Source organism: Apteryx mantelli, chromosome 1 (genome assembly GCF_036417845.1).
Source record: "Apteryx mantelli isolate bAptMan1 chromosome 1, bAptMan1.hap1, whole genome shotgun sequence".
Classification (NCBI taxonomy): Eukaryota; Metazoa; Chordata; class Aves; order Apterygiformes; family Apterygidae; genus Apteryx; species Apteryx mantelli.
Genome location: NC_089978.1, coordinates 150,125,658 through 150,153,062, shown reverse-complemented (window position 1 = coordinate 150,153,062; position 27,405 = coordinate 150,125,658). Strand labels below are relative to the sequence as shown.

The following is a 27,405-nucleotide window of genomic DNA, read 5'->3' as shown; positions in this document are numbered from 1 at the left end:
AGATAAACATTCATATATAGATAGATGGAGGCGGTGTGTGCGTGTGTGTGTGAACATTTGTCTGAGAAATGTGATGCTACACATAAAAGCCTTAGTGGTATAATAAGCAGGACTACCTATCAGACATTTACATGTCATTATAGTATCACGGAACTTGTTTAAACTGCAAAGAAAATACTTTAGAAACAGTTGAAAGTATATTACAAGTATTGTGTTTTCTGTACCTCTTTTACAGGCTTCCATGTAGCCATTGTTTATTAAGAAATGTGAGGCTGGAGGGAGAGATCATTCTTTCCTCTTTTATTTTTCCTGAAACATTCCAATTTTCAAGGAAAAAATAGAGTAAAAATTTTCTCTTTTGATTTAATGGAAATATTCTTTTCTCTTTTCTATCTTCTATACACCTCCTGCAGAAATTGGGAGCAGAGGAAGTTGTAAAAGAGGCCAATTTAGTTTTTTTAAAAAAAAAGTTATTTCTACCTTTATTCATCTTTTTCTGCAAAAGAAGCGGTGTCATCTTGGTCCAAAAAATGGGGTGAAATGCAGAATTCACTCTGAGGGAAATGTGCAGGAATTGGCTTGTAATTTGTATGCGAAGTCCGATGTGCAGGGCCGGAGTGGTATGTATCATTTTGGTTATCTGACTTAGTGCAACTTCACAAATGCTTTTTTCAACACAGCCAAAGCAAACTGAAGCACACAGCATGTGAAATCGCTGAGTAGAGTGCTTGAAAGAGTAGATGGGAATAACTTGGAGAATTAATTTCAGCCTATTTAACATTTCATTTCTCTTTCCTGACTGTGGGTGACAGGAGCCTGTGTCACCTAGAGTTTGATTTCAAATAAAACAAAAATAAATAAGCTGTGGTGAATACCTTCTGCTGTAATATAGATTTTCATTGTAAGACACTATTATCTAAGCTAATACAGTATAGATCTTGGGGACATACTGAAAAAGCTATTTGTGGTGCTAAGCTTTAGCAATATCTGAGAGCACTTTTCATCTCAGTAGTATTTTTTTTTTCCTGTTAGGGAATGCATTTTTTTACTAAATTATTAAATCAGATGTTTCTTTTATGCGATAAAGTTCCCATCACATTTGTGTATGTTGTGTGGTACTGCTGTTTCATGCCTTTTCTGTTTTTAGGCTACATCTGTGCTAGTAAATTTAACAGGCCAAGGCCCCTGAGGGCAAGCAACACAGAATTGATCATGTCCTTAGAGCTCAACTCTCTTCCTAGAAAAGGTAGCCTCGTGCCTACTGGGAGCAGTATCCAGTACATGCTGTCCATCTGAACCATGCCTAGGAGACAATGACTTGGCAAATGCCAAAATCATATCAGGAAGCATGCTTATAACAGCATGAATGATGCTAAGGCACTGCAGGAGTTCATGCCTTGGCCTGTTAATTTACTAATAAAGATATAACTTCAGGCTTTGAAGATAAATTGGTTTTATAAAACAAAAGAAAAAAAAGCTGACATTGGTTTATATTTGTTTTGATTTCTATGCCATGTTCAAGCTTTCTGGGTGTTCTTTGAATATTAAGTGTTTCATCTGTTTCATCCCTGTTCTTTCACTTGCTTAACCTCTTTCTTCATGTGATTGCACTAGGATAAAAAGTGGTAGAATATGAGAAAGTTTTCATAGGCACAGAGAAGACAAGGGGACATGAATAAAACTTCAGTTAAGGTGACATTCAGTATGAAGCTTTGCTACATGCCTGTTTTGGAGTCTTAGAATAAGTGTGCTATATTGTTGTAAAATAATGGGAATAATAAGGAAATTGTTTCTTTAATGTTTGTGAGAATTAGTATTTTAGATCAATTGTTCCAGGTGCCCTGTCAATATTATTTAGAAATCAGAACAGGGAAGATAATTTTAAGGCTGAAAATAAGGATCAGGTGACAGAATGTTTATTCTTCAGATAAAGCAAATCTTTACACCCTGTGGAGAAAGCTCTAAAGTGAAGAATACACAAGTGTACTGCTTTCAACTTGCTAGATATTTTTTGGTTTAACTTTTGTTCTGTTCTTTATTTCAGTGAGTATGTAGCTCCAGTTCTGAAGCATCACCCTTTTGACCTTGGAACTATTGTAAAACTCCCCTGAGGATAAACAAGACTGAAGAAAAGAATCAGCCATGGCATACTTTGGGAGAGTGCCTTTCTCACAAGATGAATTTCATGAAGGACAAGCTGAGGACCAAGCTTCTTATTCAATGTACCATTCTGATTCTGCTGGACAGGTCAGTCTAGGATTTGATCAAATAGTTGATGAAGTCAGCAATGAAATATTTTTTTATGGTTCGTCACATTTGCATCATCCTGAAGAAGATTTTTTCATAGCAGACATCTTTGGTTTGAATGTGCCAGAGCAGCAGTTATGTGGTCAGCTTCCTGTCACTTGTGGTGAACTTTACCCTGGACATCTTTCATCTCGCTGGCAGCAAGACACAGTGTCACCAGCGATTGGCTTCAGATCTTCCTTTCTGTCTGATTATAGAAATTTCTCTGTGGTGGATTCCTACCCGTATAGTGAAGAAAGAGAAATCTACAGAAGGAATAGTGTAATTCCAGCCGCAAATGTATTTGATTCAAATGTGGAGAGAGGCAACAAAAATCTGAGTTTTCAGATAGGCTTTGACAATGTAGATGCTCAATATCCTGTCTTTTTAGACAACTATCCATTTGGACAAGGAGTGAGAGATGAAGGCAGAAATGAGGAAGCTTGTTTAACCAACACCTCAGGAAGATTAAGCATAGGACCCATCTGGCCCAGCGGCTCTGGACACGACAGAGAGGTATTTACATTTTTTGGTCTTAATAACGTTTAAAGTTCTTGATCCTCGTTGCCTGTGTCCTTGCACTTTGTGTATTCACTCACACTGATGCAGCATGGATTAGAAACACTTCATTTAAGGACCTGGTGAAAGAGAAAGCATTTATACCTTGGGGAATGAAAACCTTTTTTGTCCTGTGGAGAAGTTTTGTCATGTTTCTTTTGATTAAACCGGCTGAAAGCAACTGTGAGACTTCTTGTTTGCTTCTGTGGCCTTTGGTTTTGGTCTTTGCTCCCTCCAAAGATACAGAGATGCAGGAAAGAGACAGATGTATTTTCAATTAATTGTGCAACTTTTGATTTCTTGACAGTCAGTATTTCCTGTAGTATTTTTATATGTTTACAAGAAGGATGCCCTCAAACAAATAGTACATGATTAGTAAGAGAGATTTATGCAGCATGAAAACCTCCAAACATCCTCTTCATTTGATTCCAATATCAGAAGAGAACCTAGCAGACCATAAAAAATCACTTTTGAAAGGAAGATGCCTGCTCTGTCTAGCTAATGAGGATTTTTTACTGGCAGAATCTGTATTCTACCTGATTCATGTTTTATCCTATTTATACTTAAAGTGTCAACACATCTCTGCCATCTACCCATGAAAAAGACTTTACTTCATTTTGAAGTAGTAGGGCCAGTTCCTCACATAGTATAAAATGGAGCATTTTCATTGACTCTAATGGAAACTTGCCAGTTTACACCATCTGAGAATCTAGATTATGATCTAGAACGCTCCAGTAGTTTAGAGTATAATCAGTAATGTGCTTTTTAACCATTACAATTAGTTGGCTCATTGAACCAAAAAACTACGACAGAAGGAGAAGGACAGAAATGTAGAATGTTTGAAGGAGATAATATAACATCCTTATGATCTGATATAAAACCTGAGATTCAAAATAACAGTACATTATGCTGGATTTGTTTTTCTGTTGAGCCAGATTATTTTCTGTGTGTCTGGTTTGGCTGACATATCCTGGTCCTGAGGGAGATGGCATACTGTGAACTTCCTTCACCCTGTTATGCTTGCACTTATGTGTGCATATATAATTCTTTTTTAAAAATAAATATGCCTACTGTAGCTATGGAAGCTGGATCCTATAACATACACTCTGTCTTTAGCTGTCTTTCTGAAGCAAATACTTTATTTGTTTTTCCCCTCCTTCCATCAGGTGTCCATGGCTCCATTTGTGACTTTGCGGTTTTTATTAACCATGTCTTGCAGAACTCCACATCTCTCTCTGATATTATATTTCTCCTTGTTTCTCCTCTTCTTTCAAAATCCTGTCATAGGGAAAGATAAAGAAAAATGATAAATCCTCCCTTTCCTCTTGTCCTTGCTAGCATTCTAAATCATTACAGGAATCCTTAAATAGCCTACAGGATACCTCTGCACCATGAATACTAAAAGACAGTTTTGGCTCACCTTCTGCTTTTAAATCCCAGAGATCACAGCATCTTAAAGCAAGGGAGAAGAAACATTTGATTGACTTGTTTCTGTGGACAGGGAGAACTACGGATGGAAACATATGCAGACCTAGACAGATGGGGAGTGTGGGAAGAATATATCTGAGGATAGGAACTCTTGAGACTAATCCCAGACACCATATTTTGTAAGTTTAGTGATGAATACAGGAAGAAGAAGGGTTTATTAGGTGGAGAGACAAGCTGGGTCATGTGTGTTTTGACTGGGGTGGGGATGGTTTGGGGTTTTTTGTTTTTTGTTTTTTGTTTTTCTTACTCATGATAGGAAAACTATAGCATGCTGACATCATGATGAAAAGAACACTAAGAGTTTTAAGGACAAGAGTATAAAATATTGGGGATGAAGAGCATGGGATGAAAGGGGCTATAGCAACAGGCACAAATACTTCTGTGACAGGAAGAGAGAATTACAAGGGAGGGAAGAGAAGAGAAGAGTGAGTTAAGGGCAACTACAATTGAATGTGTGGGAGGATTTGATTAAGTTGGGGAAATAGTCAAGCTGTTTAGCTAGAGGAGGGAGAAATGGGAAAACAGAATTAATTTGTAGCAGAAAAATCAGTGTGGTCACAGGAATTCCTTCAAAGAGAGACAGTCGTAACAGGACAGAAAGAGAGGCAAGGCAAGGGGCTGGCAAGTGAACCTTAAGACAGTAAGAGAGGGAAAATAACAGTATAAGAAAGTTAGAAGAGGGGAGGGTGAAAAAGCCTGGAAAGAGGTAACTCATTGCTACTGGGCTGGAAATTTTGGAAAAGATAAGAGTGGCTGGGAGGGATAGGGTTTATGCTGCGTTTGACCATCGGAATGGCTGGAAAAGTGGATCACAGAAACAGGAGGAGAGTAAGCAGAGATTGGTGAAGCCCTCGTCAAATGAGTGATGCATCTGAGTAGCAGGAGATGTGAACCACAGCTGCAGACTGGGTAAAATGGAAAGGATGCTGAAACATGGAGCTTAGCATTCAGATAGGTCATAATTATGCAAGCTGAAATAGTCACATTAATGAAATCAAGATATAAGAAATACATGTTGTCTTTATGATCCTTAACTCCTGGATGCAGCTGTATGGCCCTAGGTTTTATTTAATACATGCGGTTCGAAATATGTACTATGAAATAAGGCAACCTCATTAATTTTCTCTGGGCTTGTCACCACCAGATCAGATGTTCAAAAACATTAAGAAACTGTCTTTGTAACATCTCTGTGAGAAGAGATTTTTTTTCCTCCGTATTAGAGAGAAAACTAAAACATAACCTAAAAAATATCTAGTAGCTTTGACAGCTCCATCTAACATATTCAGAGGATCTAATGTTTTCAGAATAGCTAGCAATATTCACTTCTTCACAGAAGTCTTTCAATTACTGGCTTCCATTGCTGCGGTGAGTAGTCATCACACTGAACTTCAAGATTTCAGTTTGGGCACTCCAGAAATGAGGAATACACAATTAGTGCCCATATTTGGGAAGCACGGTTCAGGTGACTTGATTAGCATCATGTAAGAAATCTGTGGATGGGCAAAAGAGAGATTTCAGTAGTCCAGGGCTGCACTCTGCTACTTTATCCCTGACATCATCAGTTCTCTCTATATGCAATTCTCTGTTTCATTCACTGCTCACTTTTCAGATCTTTCAAGCAGGTAGAGGCTGGGGTCCTGTAGAAAAATAGTGTGTAATCATGCAATTAGTATTTTACCTTTATACACAATGAGGAGGAGTTAAGGTTTCTGGACACCTGAAAACAGTAATGACAAAACCAACTCTCCATTTATTATATCTCAATTGCATGATTCATCAGCAGAGTTGGAGCTATATGTCTGTTACATATACCTCTCCTACCAGAACTGATTTGAGTTATGATTAGCTGTGGCATATTAATGCCCTCTGTGTAGACTAGCACTAGTCTAAAGGCTGCCTGTTTGCCATTAGGACTCACTAAGAACAGCTGACAGCAAATGCACAGTGAGACAGACAACTCCTGTGTTCAGGTCCATCTCCTGCAGGAGACGGTCAGGATTCCTGCTTTGTCTCTCAAGCCCCTGTTCCTGTTGCTTAATAATTACTTAACAACGTCCTTCTTGAAGCTGTAGTTTTGAGGTTACGTACCCGTCTCCTCTCAGCCAATCTACCTTTCCTGTCCTGCTTTCTGGCCCTCTCCTTGCTTAATCCCTTTCTGTTCCTCCTTCCTGAGCTCCCAAGTTGCTGTTTTACTCTCTTCACGTCTTTTTCTTCCGGTCCCATTTGGTGTCTTGTCCCAGCCTCATCTCTTCTTAACTGTGGCCTGTTTTTTCTTAACTTCTCGTTTATTCAGTGCTCTCTTTTCCATGGTATACCTGGATAAATTTGGGCAATGTTTAATGGAAGGAGCAGAAAAAAAATACAACCAAAGAACAATTATCCCCGATTTCAAGCCCCTGGTGTGATTGATTATCAGATAGCTGTTGCTAGCTTAGTATTAAAGCCAGCCTAGTATTAAAGACCTTTGTTATTGGTCACAGATCGTGTTTTTTCTTGAATTTGTTTTCAAAAGTATCTGACTTGCATTCATAAAAAATTAGAAAAAAAAATTTAAAAAACTTTCAAGGTGGGTGCAGACAGATAGTGTGGGCCATTTATACGAGAACTGTTGAAAATGTGGCAAGATCAAAAGAAAAACTAGAACAAGGAGTTGTAATATTAAAGCTACTTGAGTAAAAACTGGTAGTCAGCCTCATTTAGAAGTAGAAAGTGGGAGGGGGACCTCCTGCCCTCTACAGTATTCTTCTATTACAGTTAGTCCAAATTTTTATAATTTTCTTCATAATTTTTTCAAAGATCAATGAAAAAATAAGAGGTTTTGCTCCACAGGGCTGATTAGGAGGCTATTCTGGAAAATGGTAATAGCTACAATAATTAGAAATATTCTTCCAATTTCTAGCTGAAGTAGCCAGTTTGTAAATTTTGTTCATATGTGAGCTCTGTTCGGTAGTTAAAGTAGCTCTTTCCCCTCCTTGGTGTTTGTCCTTCTGATATTTCTGTAGAGTGATACAGAAGTTGCATAGAACTTCTTCTCTTGGGTTTTGTTTTCCCATGTTGGCCAAGCCTGAATGTTTTAATCTCCTTTCATTAGATTATTAGGTTATCCTTCCCTTTGACTTCCTGGCAATTATAGACTCGGAGAATAATGTGGGTTGGAAAGGTCCACAGGTGGTCATATTGTCCATCCTCCTGCTCAAAGCAGGATCAGCTATGAGATCAGACCAGGCTTTATCCAGTCAGGTCCTGAGAACCCCCCAGGGTGCAGACTGCTAAGCCTCTTGGGGCAGGGCAACCTGCCCCACTGCCTGGCTTTCCTCATGGGGGAAGTAGGTTTTCCTTATATGTAGTCTGAGCCTCTCATGTTTCAGTTGAAGTCCATTGTTTCTTACCCTCCCACCATGCATCACTGTGAATAGTCTTCTTGATAATCTCCTCGTAGCTACTGGGGGGCTGCTGTTATGTCTCCTGAAATTATCTCTTTCCCATGCTGAACCAGCCCAGCTCCCTCAGCCTCTCCTCAAGGGCAAGTGCTCCAGCCCTGACTGTAGCAGTGCCCCTCTGCTGAACTTGTGCCGGTTCATCAACGTCTTGTGTTGGTGGGCCCAAAACTGAACTCAGTATTCTGGAGGGGGCCAAATAAAGGAGGATGATCTCTTCCCGCGAACCACTGCTTGTGCCCAGGAGGCTGTTGGCCATCTCTGCTGCCTGGACCACTGCTGGCTGGTGCTCAGCTCACTGCCTGCCACGGCCCCCAGGGTCTTCTCTGCAGAACTGCTCCCTGGCAGTCAGGCCCCAGCCTGTGTTGTTGCAGGGGCTCCTCCTTCCCAGGGGCAGGGTTCTGCCTTCTGCCTTGCTGAAGTTCATGAGATTCCTGTTGGTCTGTTCTTCTGGCCTGTCTAGGTTCCTCTTAATGGCAGCCTTGCCTTCAAGTATATTGACTGGTCCTCCCAATTTGATGTCATGTGAGAGTGCAATCTGTCACCTCTTCTAGATCATGGATAAAGATGTTAAACAGGACAGGTCTCAGTTTGGACCTCTGCAGGACTCCACTTGTAACTAGTCTCTAGGTAGATCACAACCCATTACCCACTGCCCTCACCATCTAACTAATTTTTTACCCATCTGGTTGTCCACCCATCCAATTTGTCATGTCCCAGCCTGGATACAAGAATACTGTGGGAGTCAGTATTGAGGCAAATGAACTTTTCTCCCCTCATTCACAAATCCAGTCATTTTGTCATAAAATGCAATCAGGCTGGTCAGGGACTGATTTCCACTTTATAAATCCAAGCTGACTAGTCCCAATGACCTTTTTCTTTCCTGTGCCCAGACATTGTTTCCAAGTGGACTCACTTCATGATTTTCCCAGGGACTGAGGTGAGGCTGACCAGCCTATAATTCCCTGGATTGTCCTTTGGGTCTTTTTGAAGACGGGTACCAGGTTTGCCTTTTTCCAGTCATCAAAAACCTTCCCTGATCTCCATGACCTTTCACAGATGACTTAGAGTGGCCATGAAGTGACACAGGCCAGCTCTTTCAGCACCCTTGGATGTAGCCCATCTGGTCCCATAGACTGGTATGAACTGAGTTCTCTAAATTAATCCCTGACTCGATCTCCATCCACTGCTGGTAGTTCCTCTCCACCTTAAACCCTGCCTCTAGGTGTGCCCTCCTAGGGCACACAGGGCTAGGAGACCTCATTAGTGAAGACTGAGGTGAAGAAGACATTGAGTATATTTGGCACTGAGTACCTGCTACTCTCATTCCTCACTCCCTTCAGGATCTGACCTCCTCCTGCAGCTCCTTCACCTGGAGAATTAGCACCACAACCAGTGCCCGACTCCCATCGGCAAGGCCACTGCTGTCCTCAGCCTGCAGGAGAGGCACCAGGCACTCCCTGCAGTTGGAGACCTGGGCTGCAGCATCCTTCTTGAAGCCTCTGCCGTGTCAAGGACAGTTTTTGCAGCCCGTGAGGGAGACTGTGCCGTGTGGCACCTCACCACCATCACTAGGCAGTCTTCAGTAAAGATTCTGGGCTCCCTTTGTGCCCTTGCTGCAACAACTGCTCTAACTTTTTTAGCCATCTGTGCTGTGCTCTGGGAGATGTCCTCCTGCTACTGGTTAGAGTTCCTTCACAAGCAGCATCAATGCCTCTTTGCACTTTTTCTAGTTTAATTCCTTATCTGGAATATAGATGACAAGTGTTATACACAATATCCCACATGAAGACTTTCTAGAGCCAAGTAAAAATATCTTTTTGTAAAAGTATCTACCATGATATGTGTGTGACCAGGAATTTTTTTTTTTTATGACTGCATAATGTTGTGAGCCTGTTCATGTTATCAAATCATTCAACGTTTCTAAATAGTGAGCCTCCATCAGAAAGTCTTTTTAGTGCCTACTCTAGGTGTGTTGTAAGGTAGGTATCTAACAAGGATGGAAAAAATGAAGCAGTAGAGTTCTTATTTTCTCCAGTGACTATTGAAGGACCTTCTGTAAATAACTTTTAGGCAGTTCTTAGCATCAGGGACTTGCAGCCTATGAATTTCTACTATTGAATTTAGTTTCATTCTGTTATTTCAACCCTCAGGGTTATCTACTGGTTTTCCTACCAGACATTCCAATTTTTCCCTGTATTGATGTTGCCTCCTTATTGTCTTTAAATTTCATTAGCACTCTCCTAAAGCTTGTGCTATTGTGGTTTACGAAAATATTAGATAAAATCAGTATCAGGCCTGAAGGAGTTTATAAAGGATTTGTGACTTCCGAGCTTTCAGTCCTGACCATTCTAGTTCCCCCGTTAGCCAGCTCCCGGCTGATCTTTGATCTTTTATACTCATCCCATCTTCTAAATTGTAACTAATAATTTCCCAACCTCCACCTTTTCAGATATATTGCATTTCTTTGACCAGAAAAAAAGTATTTTTATTATTAAAATGGGAAAAATACATCTTGTACCATATCTCAGTTTCTTATGTGCCATGTCATTAGTTGTTCCTCTTTCTGAAGGGGTTTAAGGTCGCTGTTTCAGTTGGGCCTTGAGTCAAAATGTCTGTATGTACAATGTAGAATGGGCTTGCAGATATAGTAATATTAAACCCTTTCCTGGAGGTAAGATTCTCACTGAAGTGTACTATGGCAAATAGACAAGGTAGCGCTCTGACCCAAAATAAAAGCCCAGACCCGTGCTCTCAAAGTTGAAAGAAAGTACCCAGGAATATTTCCTGTTCAGACAGAATACACTAGCTTCCTGTTGTCTTTCTTATGGACTTACCTGAAAGGTTTATGGAGTTTGAGGGAATCTTGAGCTTCCTGCAAGGGCGGAAAGGGAGAAGTTAAGGATTAAAACTCACTGCAGCATAATCTTCATTTTGTCTCCTCTCCCTTTTGTAAACTAAGCGTACATCTTTCGCATTTAGAATCACCTGCAGTCTGACACTAGGTGAATTTTGAAAGCTTTGTGGGGAATTCCTTATGTTTTACAAGGAGGAAAAAAAAAAAGATTAAATCCTGGGCAGATGATGCTTTGTGACTTTCTGTTTTATCTCTGTAAACATTAAGAGTGCAGTCAAAATCCATGGGGTTATTTGTGCTTATTTGGAGCTCCATCAAGTCCATGAAGGTATGAAGGTTAGTTCTCATGGAACCAAATGCAAGGTTAACCTTATGTTTGTTCTGTTTCTGTTATCCAAATAACTGAGCTCTGTTTCCTCTGGTTTCTTTTTGGTATTTTTAGCCTGCAGTTTGGTCTATCCAGCTGGTTGAAGCGAATCGAGGGAGTAATGAAAGAACAGTTGCTTTTTGCAATGCAGTGGGGAAGTAAGTAATGAAAAACTTTACTCGGCCAACTATGACATTTTCCTTATTTATATTAATTGGATTGGTTATCCCTGCATTCCTGAAGAGTGTCTTAATTCCAGTATCTCTTTAAATATGGGAACACTCCTAATTTTGGTTTAAAGATTAAAATCCACAAAGGAATGTTAATTCTGAAAACATTTTCTCCCTTAGCTGTCCCTTTTATTAGTGACAAGTACATTTAATTCTTCAGTGTCGCTGGGGTTTAGTGTACGAAACCTAAGATCTGTTTTCTGCCACTTTCTTGGACAACGTTAGTGCATGCGTAGTTTGGAGAAGGAAAAAAACAAGACCAGAATTACTATATACTGTGCTCATGAAAAGTCAGTTTAAAGTTTAGCACGTGAAAAAAATTCCTTTGATTACTGTTTACCATTACAGTTAGTAGTGTGGCTTAATGGGATTGAATGTTTTTCACTTAATCTTCTTCACAAAAAGAAATTGTGTTCACATTCAAGAGCCATAAGAAATGCAGGACTTGAGACCATCTGTGCAACTTCATTCCCTTTTGTATGTATTCACTGATCACACTATCAAGTCATTAGCACAAGTGCATGCATTTTTCCCCAAAAAAAGTAGATGAGAAATGGAGTGCTCCTTTTTTTATTTAATTAGACTTTAATGAATTGACTGTACTCAAGGTCAGCCAAGCCTGCTTCTCTTAAAAGAAAAAAAAAATCCAGTTTGATGTTGCCCTGAAATTAACAGTAAATGTATTTCAGCTTCATACAGGGTAGATGATCAGCCTCCACACACACTCATTCATACATGTCTCAGTTTTCTTTTTTTTCACAGTACATCAGGCTGAACCCCAAATATTCAATTCTAATAATATCAGATACATGAAGGCATATTCCATATGGCAGACTACCTTTCAAATATTCAGATTGCTATGTCCAAACATTCTGTCTTTAACTTTGCACTCCAATTACAGGCTATTGATTTCTTTTTTTTTTTTCCCCTGAATAAATGAGTTTGTTTATTTATTAAGCCATTCCTGCTTTGCAGTCACTTGTTTTGTGTACTTCAGTAGCAAATGCTCTTTTAAAAAGAATAAAAACAATCTTTGCTTTTCTTCTATCAAAAGAGAAGGCATTCTCAGAAGAAAATGTTACGGTAAAGAAAAGACCAAAAAACCTCATGGACTGGCGAATAACTAACCCATTCAGTCTTAGTGAATGAGCATCCTTCCAGTTCCCAAAGAATCTCAGTAACTGGCAATTTTATACATCAGAGGCAAGATATATAATTCCAACTCTGTCATGCAAACTTGCAGCTCCAGCATGTAGCTCAAATAGAAACCACCGTATTTTTCTGCAGGTAATATTTGTACAGGTAGCAATCTATAACTGAAACATTTCATTGTACACATACCCAACTTTAAAGCAGTTTCCAAAATCCCTTTATTGGGTTTCTTTTACAGTTATGGACATAGCTATAGCAAAATGGGTGGCTTTAGAATACATCTTGAAGTCAGATTGATACCAGAGGAAGATGCCGAACTGACAGTCTTGGGGTTCAATACTGCAAAATGTGGAGTTCCTCCAGCTTCTGCTGACTTCAGAGATATGCTGTGCACTGCAGAGGAATACACAGCATTGTGAAAGAGCAGGTCCTTTGAAAAGTTAGTGCTTTCTAGATACGCTGAATTGTTGCAGCATAGGAGGCAAGTAGCACAAGATTTTCTTTATGTAATACTTCCGTAGATCTTCAGCCACGCCATGGGAGGCCTAACTTCCAAAATACGTGTTATGTGAGATGCACGTTTTGCCCAGCAGCTTAGTCCAGAAGCTCTTTGGTCCCTTGAAAATAATAAATGGCCATAAATAAGCAACACTTTCTGGAACTGAATGCCTTTTTATCTGAAAGGCATAAGAAGGAAATTTTTGTCCCCAAATTATCTTAGAATAGAGAAAGGGTCGAAGTGGGGATAGAGATGTGGTTCATTTAGTTTTGAAATGACTACCAGTAAGTTGAAGAGGTGATTCATGCTCTGCAGATGCACACATCCCATTCATTTGCTGCTGGAGAAAGGGTAGTGAAGTTTTCAGTCTTGTTCAATTCTTGGCCTTTCCACAGAAATAGGTGATAGTGGAAAGCTTTATGTGCACCTTGCTCACAAAGGAAATAGGCTGACACCAACTATGTAGGTCACCAAAACAGCTGCTGTAGTATAATGATTTTTTACTGTAAGTATAAATCTATCTCATGTACTGCAGGTATTGTCAAGCCTCATTTCCTCTTACCCCACTGAAACATCATGCCCCCTGGCTTTTTATTATAAGAAATGGGCTGCTTCATTGGATTATTAATTTTGGAAGCCCAGGCTTTTCTTTCTTTTTTTTCTTCTTTTTTCTTCTCACGCTGTAGAAATGCATGTCAAAAGAGGAGTTTGTACTGTTGTTTTAGAGAGTTGGGCAGCAGCCCTGAGGCAGGAGGTAACATAGTAATGAAGAACTTTATGTGAGAGAACTGTGGCACAAAATACACTGTAATCAGAGATCCTATAAAGCGCTGCCAACTCAGAAGCTACAAAATGCTGCTTGAACTAACAAACAAAAAAGAATGCAATATGCTTAGTGCAGGATGTTCAAATTTAGCTACTAAAATATTCAGGCCAATTAGTGAAATGTAAAACCTCAGTTGGTACAATATGTACCCCCTTACCTGCAGCTGTGAAGTGTATTTGCTTAAAATGCAAATTTAGTCTCAGCTGACAGCCCTTAATACCTGTGACCAGTGTTCATCAGGAAATGGCACCTCAGGGAGAATTAGTTTCTGCAAGTTTGTGGTAATTGGAAGGAGGAGGGGCAATATATTTTATAGGAAATGGTATATAAGATCAGAGGACCTCAGTGACTGTAACAGTTATTATCGTCTAAAGATATTTGCTTAAATACCCAGTGTCTTAGTAATGAGGATTTCAAGTTGGATCCTAGTGCTGAGTGAAAATAGGGACTTAAAATGTTGCATAGAAAGCATGTTCCTTTATTCATTTTGACCAGCTGTACTAGTCACAGCTGTCCATGCACATGCTCTTGGCTTTGTGGTACAACTCTGTTATTTAAGCATATGTTTGAGCACCCTCATAGCTGCTATGCTTAAATTATTCTGATCACAGTACACTGAAGTTTGTGTCTAAACTTCTTTTGGCTTCACTGAGGTCAGGCTCAGCAGTGATCCTGTGAAGTTCATGAAGATTTTCCTTATGGTTTTTCCCTATCAAGTAAAATAAGTAGCTATATGTACATTGTGTGATCTCACTAATGCATCAAATCAAAGTAAGTTGCTGCTATTGTCCCCTCTGTTTTCACAAAATATATTATTCCTAACAGCTTTCTATGTGATGTTGCTATTGCAGTATTTTTGTTTTGTTCTTGTTACAAGAAAGCTGAAATATGTACCTATTTAGACATAATTTCATCATATGTTCTCCCCAGAATAAGAAATGCCTATCCTGCTTATGACTTAAAGACAAATACTGGGAAAATCTGGAGTGTCGCAACAAGGTTCCCAGACCACATCCTTGGCAAATCAAAATTCAGAATCAGCATTTGGACAGATTCTTCACCATATCCACTGCTTATTACTCAAAATGGTAAGTGATTGAGATTTCGATAGCCTTCCACAATTCAGTTCTGTTGAGATGATAACAAAACACATTTGTTATCTGGAAAGACACTGGGAGAGTAAGCTTTATGTGAGCCTTGAGTGCATTCTTTGTCATACATGTTTGAAGTATTTGCTGTAGAGTTAAAATCACATTAAATATCACGCTTATAACAACTTTCGCTAAAGTGCAGATCTATACTTTCTTTAATCACAGTTGGCAGCAAATCCAGCAGTTGGAAATGGGCCAGTGTTCAGACTTTGATTCAGAAGGTATTTAAACATGTGCCTAACTTAAAACATATAGCTCGTCCCCATATAGTCAGGACTTTTCACATCCTTGAGTCTATTGCTGAATCCAAGGCTTAAAAGAGTCTGTAGTTTCTAAGACTGTTCTGCATCCAAGGTTGATGAGCAGATTGTGGGAAGTGTATGTTTGTCATAAGTTGAAACAGGAGAAGTTCTGACTGAATATAAAGAAAAGGAGAATAATTAAGCATTGGAACATATTGCCCACAGAGGGTGTGGAGTCTCTGTCCCTGGACGTTTTTAAGATCTGACTGGACAAAACCCTGAGCAACCTGGTCTGAATTCATGTTGACGCCGCTTTGAGCATGAGGTTGGAGCAGATGGACCTCCTGAGGTCCCTCCCAGCCTGAATTATTCTATTGCTAGTGTCTGTGGGAAGCTGCCATTGCCACAGTGGCTGGCGTATCTGTGGTGAATAGGAGCATCTTAGATTCCAGTTCTGGTAATCTTTACCTCTTAAACCACATGTGGAAAAACAAAAGAAATTGAAATTAAATCTTTTTTCCCTCCCCTTCTCTTCCTGTGTTGTTTCATTAAGTGATAACCTTTTTTTATGAATCTCGTCTTTGGTTGTTAAGGAATTATTTGGCTGTAACATACTCAGTTTTATGGGTTGAAATTTGAAAGTACAAAGCTCTACAGAATGTTAGTATATATTTTAAAAAAATTATTCTCATAAACACTGTCACTAAGACTTCCACATTTACTCATCCAAGTTTGGTTACTTGTGTTGGGAGCATCTGCACAGTTACTGGAAAGCCTGCCAAAATAGTAGTTTTGGTTGTCTTGAATCATTATTTTTTGGATTCCATGAAATCAAGGTCCCAAAAGCTCAGGACACTTTGAACAGAAGGTAGTATTCCCTGCACTGCTAGGCAAAGTATCTACAAAGGACCTACACTGAAGTTTGCTTTAACACAAAATCTTAACTAGTGGCAAATATTTTGTCCTGTAGCATCATTTTACCTTTTAGGTTGTTCTGAGTTTGTCTGTATAACTTTATTTACCAAAACATCTTAGAAGGCCCAGCTGATACCAAAGCAGATGTAAGAAACAGTTCCTATCCCAAACTTGTGGACAGGCTAAGTAAACAGTGAGATGCATTCCAAGAGGGGAGGGAGTACGCTGTTTTTGCCCCATCTAGCATAAAGAGCAGAAAGAACTGTTAGGTCAGGCAAACACATATGGCAGAGCAAGAAAAGGAAAATGGATCTATGGAGTGCAAATGAATGATACTAGCAAGTTTCCGTTTTTTACAATGAGGAACTTGAGCAAAATGCATGTTATATTTTTAATTCAAGATTCTGTACCATTCCCCTTTTTCTGGTGTGTGTAAATTTAGCAAATAAACTTGTAGTTTATATGTCAAACCAGCTATAAAGAGTTGCTTGAACAGCAAGTTGTCAAAGGGAAACCAATTCTTTTTTATTTCAACTTTGTTTTTGCCACCCCCTTCCGTCTGCCCTCCCCCCCAAAAAGAAAAATGTTGGTTGTTCTGTGAATATCATAGTCATAGTCCCCTAAATTTCCCCTGAGAAACAATTTGGCGTTTCTTGGTTTGTTCTAAAATAATAGCATAGCGACTTTGGACCAGATTTGCTATTACAAATTGGCTACTCTTGGCTACACTGACCATTCATAACACCATTAAACCCAGTTAAATTGGCTGGTTAGGCTCAGTTTGCAGCTGCTGTCTGAATCTGGAGCGGTGTAAGTTAGTCAACACAGAAGTGTGAATTATGTGTTTATTTTGGAGGGGATTTTTATTTGAATGTCAATAGTTTTCACTTTTATATCAGAAAGTTCACTTAAAGCTTGTAGTGAAAGCTCGAACTTTAATATAGCCATGGCCACTGACTTTGAAGCAATTAAGAGATACCATGAATAAAAAAAACTGAAAGGAAAATCTGCTTTGGCTTTTCTGTTATCAGATAAAAACAATGAGGTTGCCTGAAAATTCTGGAGGAAGTCCAGACTGAGTCCTGCATTGCAAAACAATCTAGGTACATTACATGCAAACTTTTCACTGAATCAGATATTGGCTCCTCTAGAGGGAGTATCTCAGACTTGAAGAATCAGTAAACTTGTCTGGTGGAACATGCCCTGCATGCATGTAAAGACCAAACTTATCAGATATGTTTGCAATTTGACTGCCATATTATGCATCTTATTTTCATCTAGTTTTGACCAGTTTTTCTAAAATAGGAGTAGAGGAAGTGTATTGACAGGGTTGGAAAATGGCTTAAAAAGATGAGGAAGTGTTGGGGAAGAATTCTTGAAACAATAGAGTATTTCTGAAGAGCAGATTGCATAAACTTGCATGTACTTGCATAAACTTCTATCACAGAATCACAGAATCACAGAATCGCTGAGGTTGGAAGGGACCTCTGGAGATCATCTAGTCCAACCCCCCTGCTCAAGCAGGGTCACCTAGAGCATGTTGCACAGGATCACGTCCAGGCGGGTTTTGAATATCTCCAGAGAAGGAGACTCCACCACCTCTCGGGGCAACCTGTTCCAGTGCTCTGTCACCCTCACAGTGAAGACGTTTTTCCTCATGTTCAGATGGAAGTGTCTGTGTTTCAGTTTGTGCCCATTGCCTCGCGTCCTGTCGCTCGGCACCACTGAAAAGAGTCTGGCCCCATCCTCTCGACACCCTCCCTTCAGATACTTGTACACATTGATAAGATCTCCTCTCAGCCTTCTCTTCTCCAAGCTAAACAGGCCAAGCTCTCTCAGCCTTTCCTCATAAGAGAGATGCTCCAGTCCCCTAATCATCTTTGTGGCCCTTCGCTGGACTTGCTCCAGTAGTGCCACATCCCTCTTGTACTGGGGAGCCCAGAACTGGACGCAGTACTCCAGATGTGGCCTCACCAGGGCTGAGTAGAGGGGGAGAATCACCTCCCTCGACCTGCTGGCAACACTCTTCCTGATGCACCCCAGGATACCATTGGCCTTCTTGGCCACAAGGGCACATTGCTGCCTCATGCTTAACTTGGTGTCCACCAGCACTCCCAGGTCCTTCTCCGCAGAGCTGCTTCCCAGCAGGTCAACCCCCAACCTGTACTGGTGCATGGGGTTATTCCTCCCCAGGTGCAGGACCCTGCACTTGCCTTTGTTGAACTTCATGAGGTTCCTCTCTGCCCACCTCTCCAGCCTGTCCAGGTCTCTCTGAATGGCAGCACAGCCCTCTGGTGTATCAGCCACTCCTCCCAGTTTTGTATCATCAGCAAACTTGCTGAGGGTGCGCTCTGTCCCTTCATCCAGGTCATTGATGAAGAAGTTGAACAAGACTGGACCCAGTCCTGACCCCTGGGGGACACCGCTAGCTACAGGCCTCCAACTAGACTCTGTGCCACTGAGCACAACTCTCTGAGCTCTGCCATTCAGCCAGTTCTCAATCCACCTCCCTGTCCACTCATCTAACCCACACTTCCTGAGCTTGTCTCTGAGGATGCTATGGGAGACAGTGTCAAAAGCCTTGCTGAAGTCAAGGTAGACAACATCCACTGCTCTCCCCTCATCTACCCAGCCAGTCATTCCATCATAGAAGGCTATCAGATTGGTTAGACATGATTTCCCCTTGGTGAAGCCATGCTGACTACTCCTGATCACCTTCTTGTCCTCCACATGCTTGGAGATGGCTTCCAGGATGAGCTGCTCCATCACCTTTCCAGGGATGGAGGTGAGGCTGACTGGCCTGTAGTTCCCTGGGTCCTCCTTCTTGCCCTTTTTGAAGACTGGGGTGACATTGGCTTTCTTCCAGTCCTCGGGCATCTCTCCTCTTCTCCATGACCTTTCAAAGATGATGGAGAGTGGCTTAGCAATAATGTCCGCCAGCTCCCTCAGCGCTCGTGGGTGCATCCCATCAGGGCCAATGGATTTGTGGGTGTCAAGTTTGCTTAAATGATCTCTAACCCACTCCTCCTCCACCAAGGGAAAGTCTTCCTCTCTCCAGACTTTCTCTCTTGCCTCCAGGATCTGGGGTTCCTGGGGGCTGGCCTGAGCAGTAAAGACTGAAGCAAAGAAGGCATTCAGTAACTCTGCCTTCTCTGCATCCTTCGTCACCAGGGCACCCACCCCATTCAGCAATGGGCCCACATTTTCCCTAGTCTTCCTCTTGCTACTGATGTATTTGAAGAAGCCCTTCTTGTTGTCCTTGACATCTCTAGCCAGATTTAATTCCAAACGGGCCTTAGCCTTCCTCGTCGCATCCCTGCATACTCTGACAACGTTCCTATATTCCTCCCAAGTGGCCTCTCCCCCTTTCCACTTTCTGTAGACTTCCTTCTTCTGGTTGAGTTTTGCCAGGAGCTCCTTGCTCATCCATGCAGGTCTCCTGCCTCCTTTGCTTGACTTCCTACTCATAGGGATGCACCGCTCTTGAGCTTGGAGGAAGTGATGTTTGAATATTAACCAGCTCTCTTGAACACTCCTTCCTTCTAGGGCCCTCACCCATGGGATTCCTCCAAGTAGGTCCCCGAAGAGGCCAAAGTTTGCTCTTCTGAAGTCCAGGGTTGCGATCCTACTTGGTGCCCTGCTGCCTCCTCGCAGGATCCTGAACTCCACCATCTCATGGTCACTGCAGCCAAGGCAGCCCCCAACCTTCACATCTTCCACCAGTCCTTCTTTGTTTGTTAGTACCAGGTCCAGCAGCACACCTCTCCTTGTTGGCTCCTCCACCACCTGGGTCAAGAAGTTGTCACCAATGCTCTGCAGGAACCTCCAGGACTGTTTGTGCCTAGCTGTGTTGTCTTTCCAGCAGATATCGGGCTGGTTGAAGTCCCCCATGAGAACCAGGGCCTGGGATCGTGAGGCTACTTCCAGCTGTCTGTAGAAGGCCTCATCGACTCCCTCCTCCTGATCAGGTGGCCTGTAGTAAACACCCACAACAGTGTCACCTCTGTTAGCCTGCCCTTTGATCCTTACCCATAAGCTCTCGACTTGCTCTTCATCCACCCCTAGGCACAGCTCAATACATTCCAGTTGCTCTCTCACCTAAAGAGCAACTCCACCACCTCGCTTTCCTGGCCTGTCTTTCCTAAAAAGCACATAGCCATCATTTACTTGTTGGTTATGGCTAATGAAAGGTGTAAAGCAGATAACAACGGCAAGTAACATTCTGAAGCCTCCGTGTGTCTTGTGCAGCAACAGAGTCTATTTTTGCATCAGGTCGTGTTCACACATGGGAAATGTACTGAGATATTAATCACAAAAACAACTTAGAATTTACAGATTTGAAAAAATATCCACTTGCTTCTTCCTTCTGCTTTGGAAAATTGCTCAGCTCTTCATTCCAGCTACCTCACAACCTGCCAGTTTCCTCCAAATAGACATAGATTCTTTGACTTGTAGTGCATCTGATGCAAAGAAAAAAAAAATCAGGTGTGGCTTGTTCAAATTCCTCTTGATGGAGCTAGATGGCAGCAGTAGTTAGCATTTACAAAGAAATTCTTATTTTCTTTGCTCAAGAGCATAGCCTGGAATTCTCTAGCAAGCTACTATTAAATTTCTTTTTGCTATCTTTACTTACAGCTGGCTGTGTCACTCATGACTTAATTGTAGAGATCCTCCACTGCACAAATCAATACCCAGTCCAGGAGGAATGTTTTCTAAGTGTTTGCGGGTCTGATGAATTCTTACAAAAGTAAGTATCTCATTAGAAGAGGGCACTGATTATGTATTACATCATATAAGCATTAATGCACTCTGCTTATATACTATGCAAACAAAACCATAGGGAAAGTTAGAGTAATCTGTTCCAAACCCTAAGGGAATAGCTTCTTACACTCCCGGAACACATTGTTCCTGTATTATGCTCTACAGGGATGATGGTGTAGTTTAGTGCTTGGATCTTCCGACAGGGCATGCGGGATTCAAATCCTGTCTCCTTTACGTAAGCTTTGTCCAGCCTTGAATAATTTGTTTCACTCCTTTGTCTTTTTTGTCTTCCTCATCCATGAAACAGGGATGCTGATACTTCCAGTATCTCACTGGAATGTTGTAAGCAGGAGGGAGTATGTATCTTTTCAAAGGAGAAAATCACCAAAGAGATGAGAAACAGTGTTACAAAGAGCTGCCTAGCAGGTGATTTTCCTTTGTATCCAGTTGCAACAGTAGTAAAGTAGATGAAGCCAGCACTTGGTGTTGACTGTAAATTGCAGAAAACATGTTATACATATAAGCAGGTCTTCCTGAATGTATGTAATCTAGAAGTTAGGAGTTAAGTGTTCTGATTCACATTCATTCAAGTAAATTCTTGTGATGGTTTAAAATACTGCTGGACTCAGCTAGGTGTTTCTGCCCCTCTGGCAGCTTAAATTCAACTGTCATCAAAAGCGAGAAGATTTTGCATCAAAGTAACTAAGTGCAAGTCCAGATTCCTTGTTGTTGGCTGCGCTCCTGGGACAGTAACTTTCAGCGGAAGGTGGGCAGTTCTCTGTTGTAACATGTTAAACTGACACTGCAGGAATCACAGTTCATCTGTTAAAAACATTAAAAGTGTTAGAAGGGATGAAATAGTGTACACGTCCTATAATTGAAGGGGAAATCTTTATAAGCAGCCGTACTAGCAGTGTGGTGTAGAGATTATCTGAACTAGCCCAAAACAAGTTTGCTTGATTAATGAAAGCAACGTAGCCGTGAGAGCAGGTAGGTGTCCCACCATGTAAATTGGCTTTGTTCTGTAGCCAGCTTGGACATCTCTACTCTTACACAGATACACAAGTCAAATGTTCAGATGTTTGTAGTGAATTATACTTTGCAATTCAAGATGGAGACTTTAAGATTTCTGAGCTTTTTTTAAATCTACATAAAGCAGGAGCTGGTATACTGGAATGCTGTGTGAGAATGCTACAATGCTAGAACCACTGAGAAGAGAATCAGGTCATAGATCTGTTGATTACACAAGAGAGCCTGTTTGGCTTTTTTTCCAAGTCTCTCTTCTTATTTCAAACTAATTGCTAAAGAAAATGGAAATAATGAGTCATTGTATTGAGGGTGAGCTCAGTGTGTTTCAGTACAGTGTACAGTATGTTCTAAACAGTTTTATTTTCACTGTTGGGAAGAACTCATCAGTAGCGGACTGTTTAAATTCCTGCACTTGCAGAATCTTTGCACGTCTCATTAGCAGTGAAACAAGGTCAGTAAAGTACTCAGCTTTTTTGCTGTGCTCCTTCACTGTAGTGCAAAAAGCACTGAGCTGCAGTTCTGGCCTCAGCAGCTTGTAATTCTATGCTGTGGTGTACTTTCTTCTTCCTCCTCATCAGAGCCCTTTATTTGAAATTTGAGAGTCTGGATCAAACCAGCCATTGGGTAAATTAACATGGCCTGCAGAGTTGCCTCAAGGTGAAACTTTTTCCTATATTTGTGCTATCTGGTAGTGCAGATTGCTTTCCTCACTATGTTGTTTAACAGATGCATTGTAGTTTTATGTACTCATGGAAAGTTCTTCCCTTGCGGAGCATTTGTAATTCATTCAGTGATGAATTCCAGTAGAAGTTCCCCAAGTTATGAGATAGCAAAGGGAATACTGTGTTGCTTCTGCTTTATTGTAATCCAGAAATAAATAAAGTGAAGCCAAAACAATGACAGGATGAACTATTCTCAGACCAGAGTAGTTTAGTGGATGAGACAAGATTGTGAAGATCTGTCAAAAGCTTTCATTTACTATTATATTGAACTATATTAATAAGCACTTCATCCTGTTTTCTGCAGAAAAACCTGAAAGACTTGATGATTCCTAGAATCCATTTGGCTTTAAGTGAGATGGGGAACACATATGTGTGCACTACAAGATATAATCATTCATTATTCCCTTCCCAAGGAGATATCCATGAGCTTATATTCTATCTGACTCACAAGTGGAATATCAGATTTCAAATATATAAATTTAAAATGTCAGAAGCCATAAAATAGGCTGTAGTTCAGCCCATAACTGTTAGAGTGATCTGTGAAATTCTGATGTGGAATCTCACTTTGTTTCTAGTCTTTAACTTAATTTTATTCGCTAATCAGAAATTCTGGCTTTGCCTTAACCTGCAGGCTTTCTTCTTATTCCTGTACTTCCTTTTTTTGCAAATTTTTCTTGTAGCATCTATAGAACATTATCAGGATTCACTTGCACCTTTTCACTGCCCCTTCTTCATTGTGAGGTGTATGTTAATCACTTCCCAGGTTGATTTCCTACAGTTCCTTTTTATATGTTCATCTGGAAGCAGAACTCAGCCCTTGAAAGAATAGGGGAGTACAATCCCATCCATGTCATTCATTTTTACCACTATTCACGGAAGTTTTTGATTTTTGTATGTATCCATAGACTGAATCTACCCTCCTTCTCTGGGCTTCCCAGCTGTGTGTATGCACTCCAGTCCTTTACACTTGTCGTGTTTATGTCCATCTTTTAGTTCTTGGAGGGCCATTGGCTGTATCTGAAAATCCTCCCTTTATCATCCCTTTATCCAAGCCTTCTACATCCACCTTTAAATCTTGCTTTCGCACTTTCCCATCTCTCTTTAGTTTTAGAATAAATGCCCCTAAAAAGTGATTTTATGATGCCTTTTATGAAAGATGTTATATAAAGATAAATTATATCGGGGTTAAGCTGCTTATGTCAAATAACTCCTAGCTCTCACTGCCAGCAGCAAGCCAAAAACAGCTCTGGTCATGTGACAGCAATGAATCAGTCCTCCATTTAGACTTTTTTGCCTTAGAGCTACAAGCCACCAGCATTCTGAAGTGCCTAATAAAATGAAGCATATGACTATATAAAAGAATATTGGGCTCTCTTTTGTTTATTGATCTGGTGGTTTTTAGCAAGAAGTAGCTGCAATGCAGACCTAGTGAAGGTATATAATCTAAGGATATTTATAAGTTTTATTTCTAAACATGCCATGTTTTTGAAGACTTGGGATTTCTTGAAGAATCTTTTCATACAAATTTTTAGTTCCATCTGCGCTCTGGCATAGTTATCTTACTGCTTTGCAGTTCCGCCAACACACTGAGCAGGAGTGTGGAATAGAAAGATCTAAATGCTTATCATTTATACTCACATGCTCGTCTGTGACCTTATTGATGACATTTTTTGCCTTGCTAATTCTATTCTCTGAGAATTGAGACCTAAATAAGAATGAGTTTTCTCTCTAAGCAAAGTTCAAACCATTAATTATAAAATGGGCAGAGTTATATTCATACAGATTGGGATGATTAGAAAGAAACAACTTTTGGATGAGTATGTTCTTTGTAAAAATAAACTTCATTTTCTCTTCTTGCTGCAGATTAAGCTTCTCATTCAGAGATGCTGTTCAGCTGAGCCCTTTTTTAAAAAAATAAATCTGGTGGAACTTCATTGGGATTTGGAGCTTATAGAACATCAGAGAATTGCTGTAGGGAAGCAAGATCATCTAGTGGTGAAGGAGTCAAGAGACTGAGGGCTTTTCTCTTTCCCTGCTACTGAGATTGTGGGACCACAAGCGAGTCACATCACTTTGACCATGTCATTACCTTGTCCCTTAAAGACAAAGACTGCCTTTTGCTTTATGTCTTTTATTGTGGCGTTCTGGTCCAAACTGTAATCTCCCATAGTATTTCAGCAAAAATAAGGGGAAAGGTGTTGAGATGCATTTTGATTAGTGTTTTCTCTACAGTGCTCAACACACTGCAATCCAGTTACTGATAACTATGCTATCCTCTAAAGGTGGCTACATTACTTTTATCTTAATAGTACAGACGCAGTAGCAGATCTGTAAGAAACCAAGGTATGTAACATGTTGCAGCCTTGGGTATGGCTAAAAGGTAGTTTTTCAGTCCCTGGCAAGTCCATGGAACTAAAGCTACATCACTGTTTCTTGTAGTTTCCTTTTCATCTAGGCCAAGTTTCCACCTTAGTTTACTGAGGCATTAATCCACTTGGTCTAGTCTCTTGTGTCACAGTATCTGCCAAAACTTTTCTGTTTGCATTCGTGCAAATAAAACCCATTTGTGAAATCATCTCTAGGGCCAGTACCTCTAGACTACAGTGTTTCAGACAGCATCACTATGTCAATAAAGGATTTGATGAGGTACAGTATCTGCCTGACACAGCAGCACTAACACAACCCCCTAGTGTAAATGTAGTTATAACCAAACATTAAACTTCTGTTGGTGTAGCTTGTTTTGCCTGGAAGCATGATGGTGTGGAATAATTATACCGGCAAAAAGTAGTTTTGCACATCTGTGGTACAAAATTGTAACCACTGAGGAGCATTCTACTAGTGTAAATTGGTATTGCCATAGCATTTTCTAGTGGCTTGGTGTAATGATTGCATCAAAGGCAATGAGAATACTGGAGCAATCTGGAAAACAAGTGACTCAGGACTCACAGGTGTGTGTGTATAAAATTTTCTTGTTACTACACCTGTCCTGAGGTTGAAGATAGATAGGGCAGAATGGGAAGAGCAGAAATAATGGTGGGGGGAAAGGTGAAAAACGGATGTGAAGCTGTTTTGGAGGAGCACCAAGGTCACAGAGGAGTTCATCTGCAGAGTCATGAGGCAGACTTGATTAGATGAAATCCAGAGTGGAAGAAGTTAGAGGAAAGCAATCGGTAGGCACAACACAGATATGAGCTGAGGAACAACACGAGAAACTTTAAATTTGTATAGCCTCAAGAACTGGGAATAGGTTGTTTGGACTTTTGCTGGTAAAGGAATTTGAGAAGGGATGAGGCGTAATAGTGACACACTTTCCAACAGTACCGATATTTCACTGTGACAGTTCTGGCTTCTGCACTCCCTCTTACATCTGTACTTGCTGTCCTTATTATCAAGGAACTTTGCAAATGTCTGGAAGCACTGTCAAAGGACCTTGCTCTAGGTATTTATTGTGTCAAATGGAAATGGGTTTCTCCTCTGAGACCTTCAGTGTCTTTGTTAAAAAATATACCACATCTGTACTTGCACCTCTTGTGACCTCCAATAAGAAGTATATATTCTGCTTACCTACAACACAGGGTAAGCGCAGAACACTTACAAGATACATGCATCCTCAGTAATTGTGCTGAGTGGCAATTATGTATAGCACACTTATTTAAATTTAACCATTAATTTCTGCTGGGGACCTCTACTGCCGCATGAGTTATGTCTCTCCCCTCAGTCTCTCTTTCTGTCAATTGTTCACAGGGCCAGTGTTTCTTGAAACTGAATCCCACCACTTTTATCCAGCTATTCCATAAAAAGCACTTTTAGGTAGAAATAAACACAGTTTATAGCTGAATTCTGAGTTTTCTGTAACACTTGACAAATCAGAAAATAATCCGCTTTCCTTCATGGCCCAGGGAGTTCTGAAACAACTTGCCGTGCTGTAAATCAATATGAACGCGGAGTATCCCTTTTGGCATCCCTTTGGCATGTGTCTGGAGGCCTGAAAGAAACAACATGAATCTAACTGAACATGCACAAGAGTTGTAACTGATGATGCATATTAACTCACTTCAGTGATGAATTTGCCTTTGCAAAAATCAGTATCATTTTTCCTAACAATTAATCCCAAAGATTTTTTTTATTTAAAGGGCAAATCTTTGCCTTAGTTCTAAAATTATTTTTACATTATTTCACCTGATTGAAACAATAAGAAGAGAAACACTAAAATGATTTTTGTTCCAAGTAATATTAAACATAATAAAAAGCATACTTAGCTAGCAGAATAGTTTGTAGGAACAATTCCAGCTGAGTGAGTAGAGCTCTGTGTGTGGCCTTAGCTGGCGTATGATTTGAGAAGGTGGAAAACTGACTTACAGCTTTTTTTACCATCTCTGTGAGCCGCACAGGATCAAAACTTTGGTTTCTCTGAGGATAGTGGCCAACCTGTTACAAAGGATATGGTTTTCAAACATATAGTTAATATTTGACTTTCAAGTTAGGGAACAAACATTACAAGTCATTCTACAGTAGTGCATTCATACCCAAGATACTTTGTATTAATCACACTGATTTGGGGTTGAAGAATATAAAAGAGTTGTCTCAAAAGAGAGAGTTGGGAGCAGGTGCAGTTTGTTTAGAATATTCTTTCTCTGTTTCATTGTTGTTCTGTAACAGAACGTAATAGTTGAAGATACAACTAAGCGATTATTTTGAAATTCTCTCGCCAGAAAATAAGCCATGACCAAACCCCATCAATTTTCACAGATGTAGATGCCAAGCACTGGTTTTATGTTTTTCAGTCTGCTTTGCATTTAGAATTTAGTCTACCAGTGCTTTTAGGAGAAAAAGAGAGAAAATGAAGGAAGTGGCAAGCAGAGATAATCATTTGTTTTCCTCCCAA

At 40.4% G+C, this 27,405-nt stretch overlaps 1 protein-coding gene across 1 annotated transcript in view; it reads left to right on the top strand.

The window, feature by feature from the left end:
- The first annotated feature begins 2,119 nt into the window (after positions 1 to 2,119).
- PIK3C2G (phosphatidylinositol-4-phosphate 3-kinase catalytic subunit type 2 gamma) overlaps positions 2,120 to 27,405 on the top strand; it is a 216,234-nt gene continuing 190,948 nt past the window's right edge. The window contains exons 1-4 of the mRNA XM_067289854.1: positions 2,120 to 2,802; positions 11,069 to 11,151; positions 14,631 to 14,788; positions 20,644 to 20,755. Of these exons, the coding sequence (XP_067145955.1) occupies positions 2,143 to 2,802; positions 11,069 to 11,151; positions 14,631 to 14,788; positions 20,644 to 20,755 (1,013 nt within the window). The 5' untranslated portion in view covers positions 2,120 to 2,142. The remainder of the gene's footprint in view (positions 2,803 to 11,068; positions 11,152 to 14,630; positions 14,789 to 20,643; positions 20,756 to 27,405) is intronic.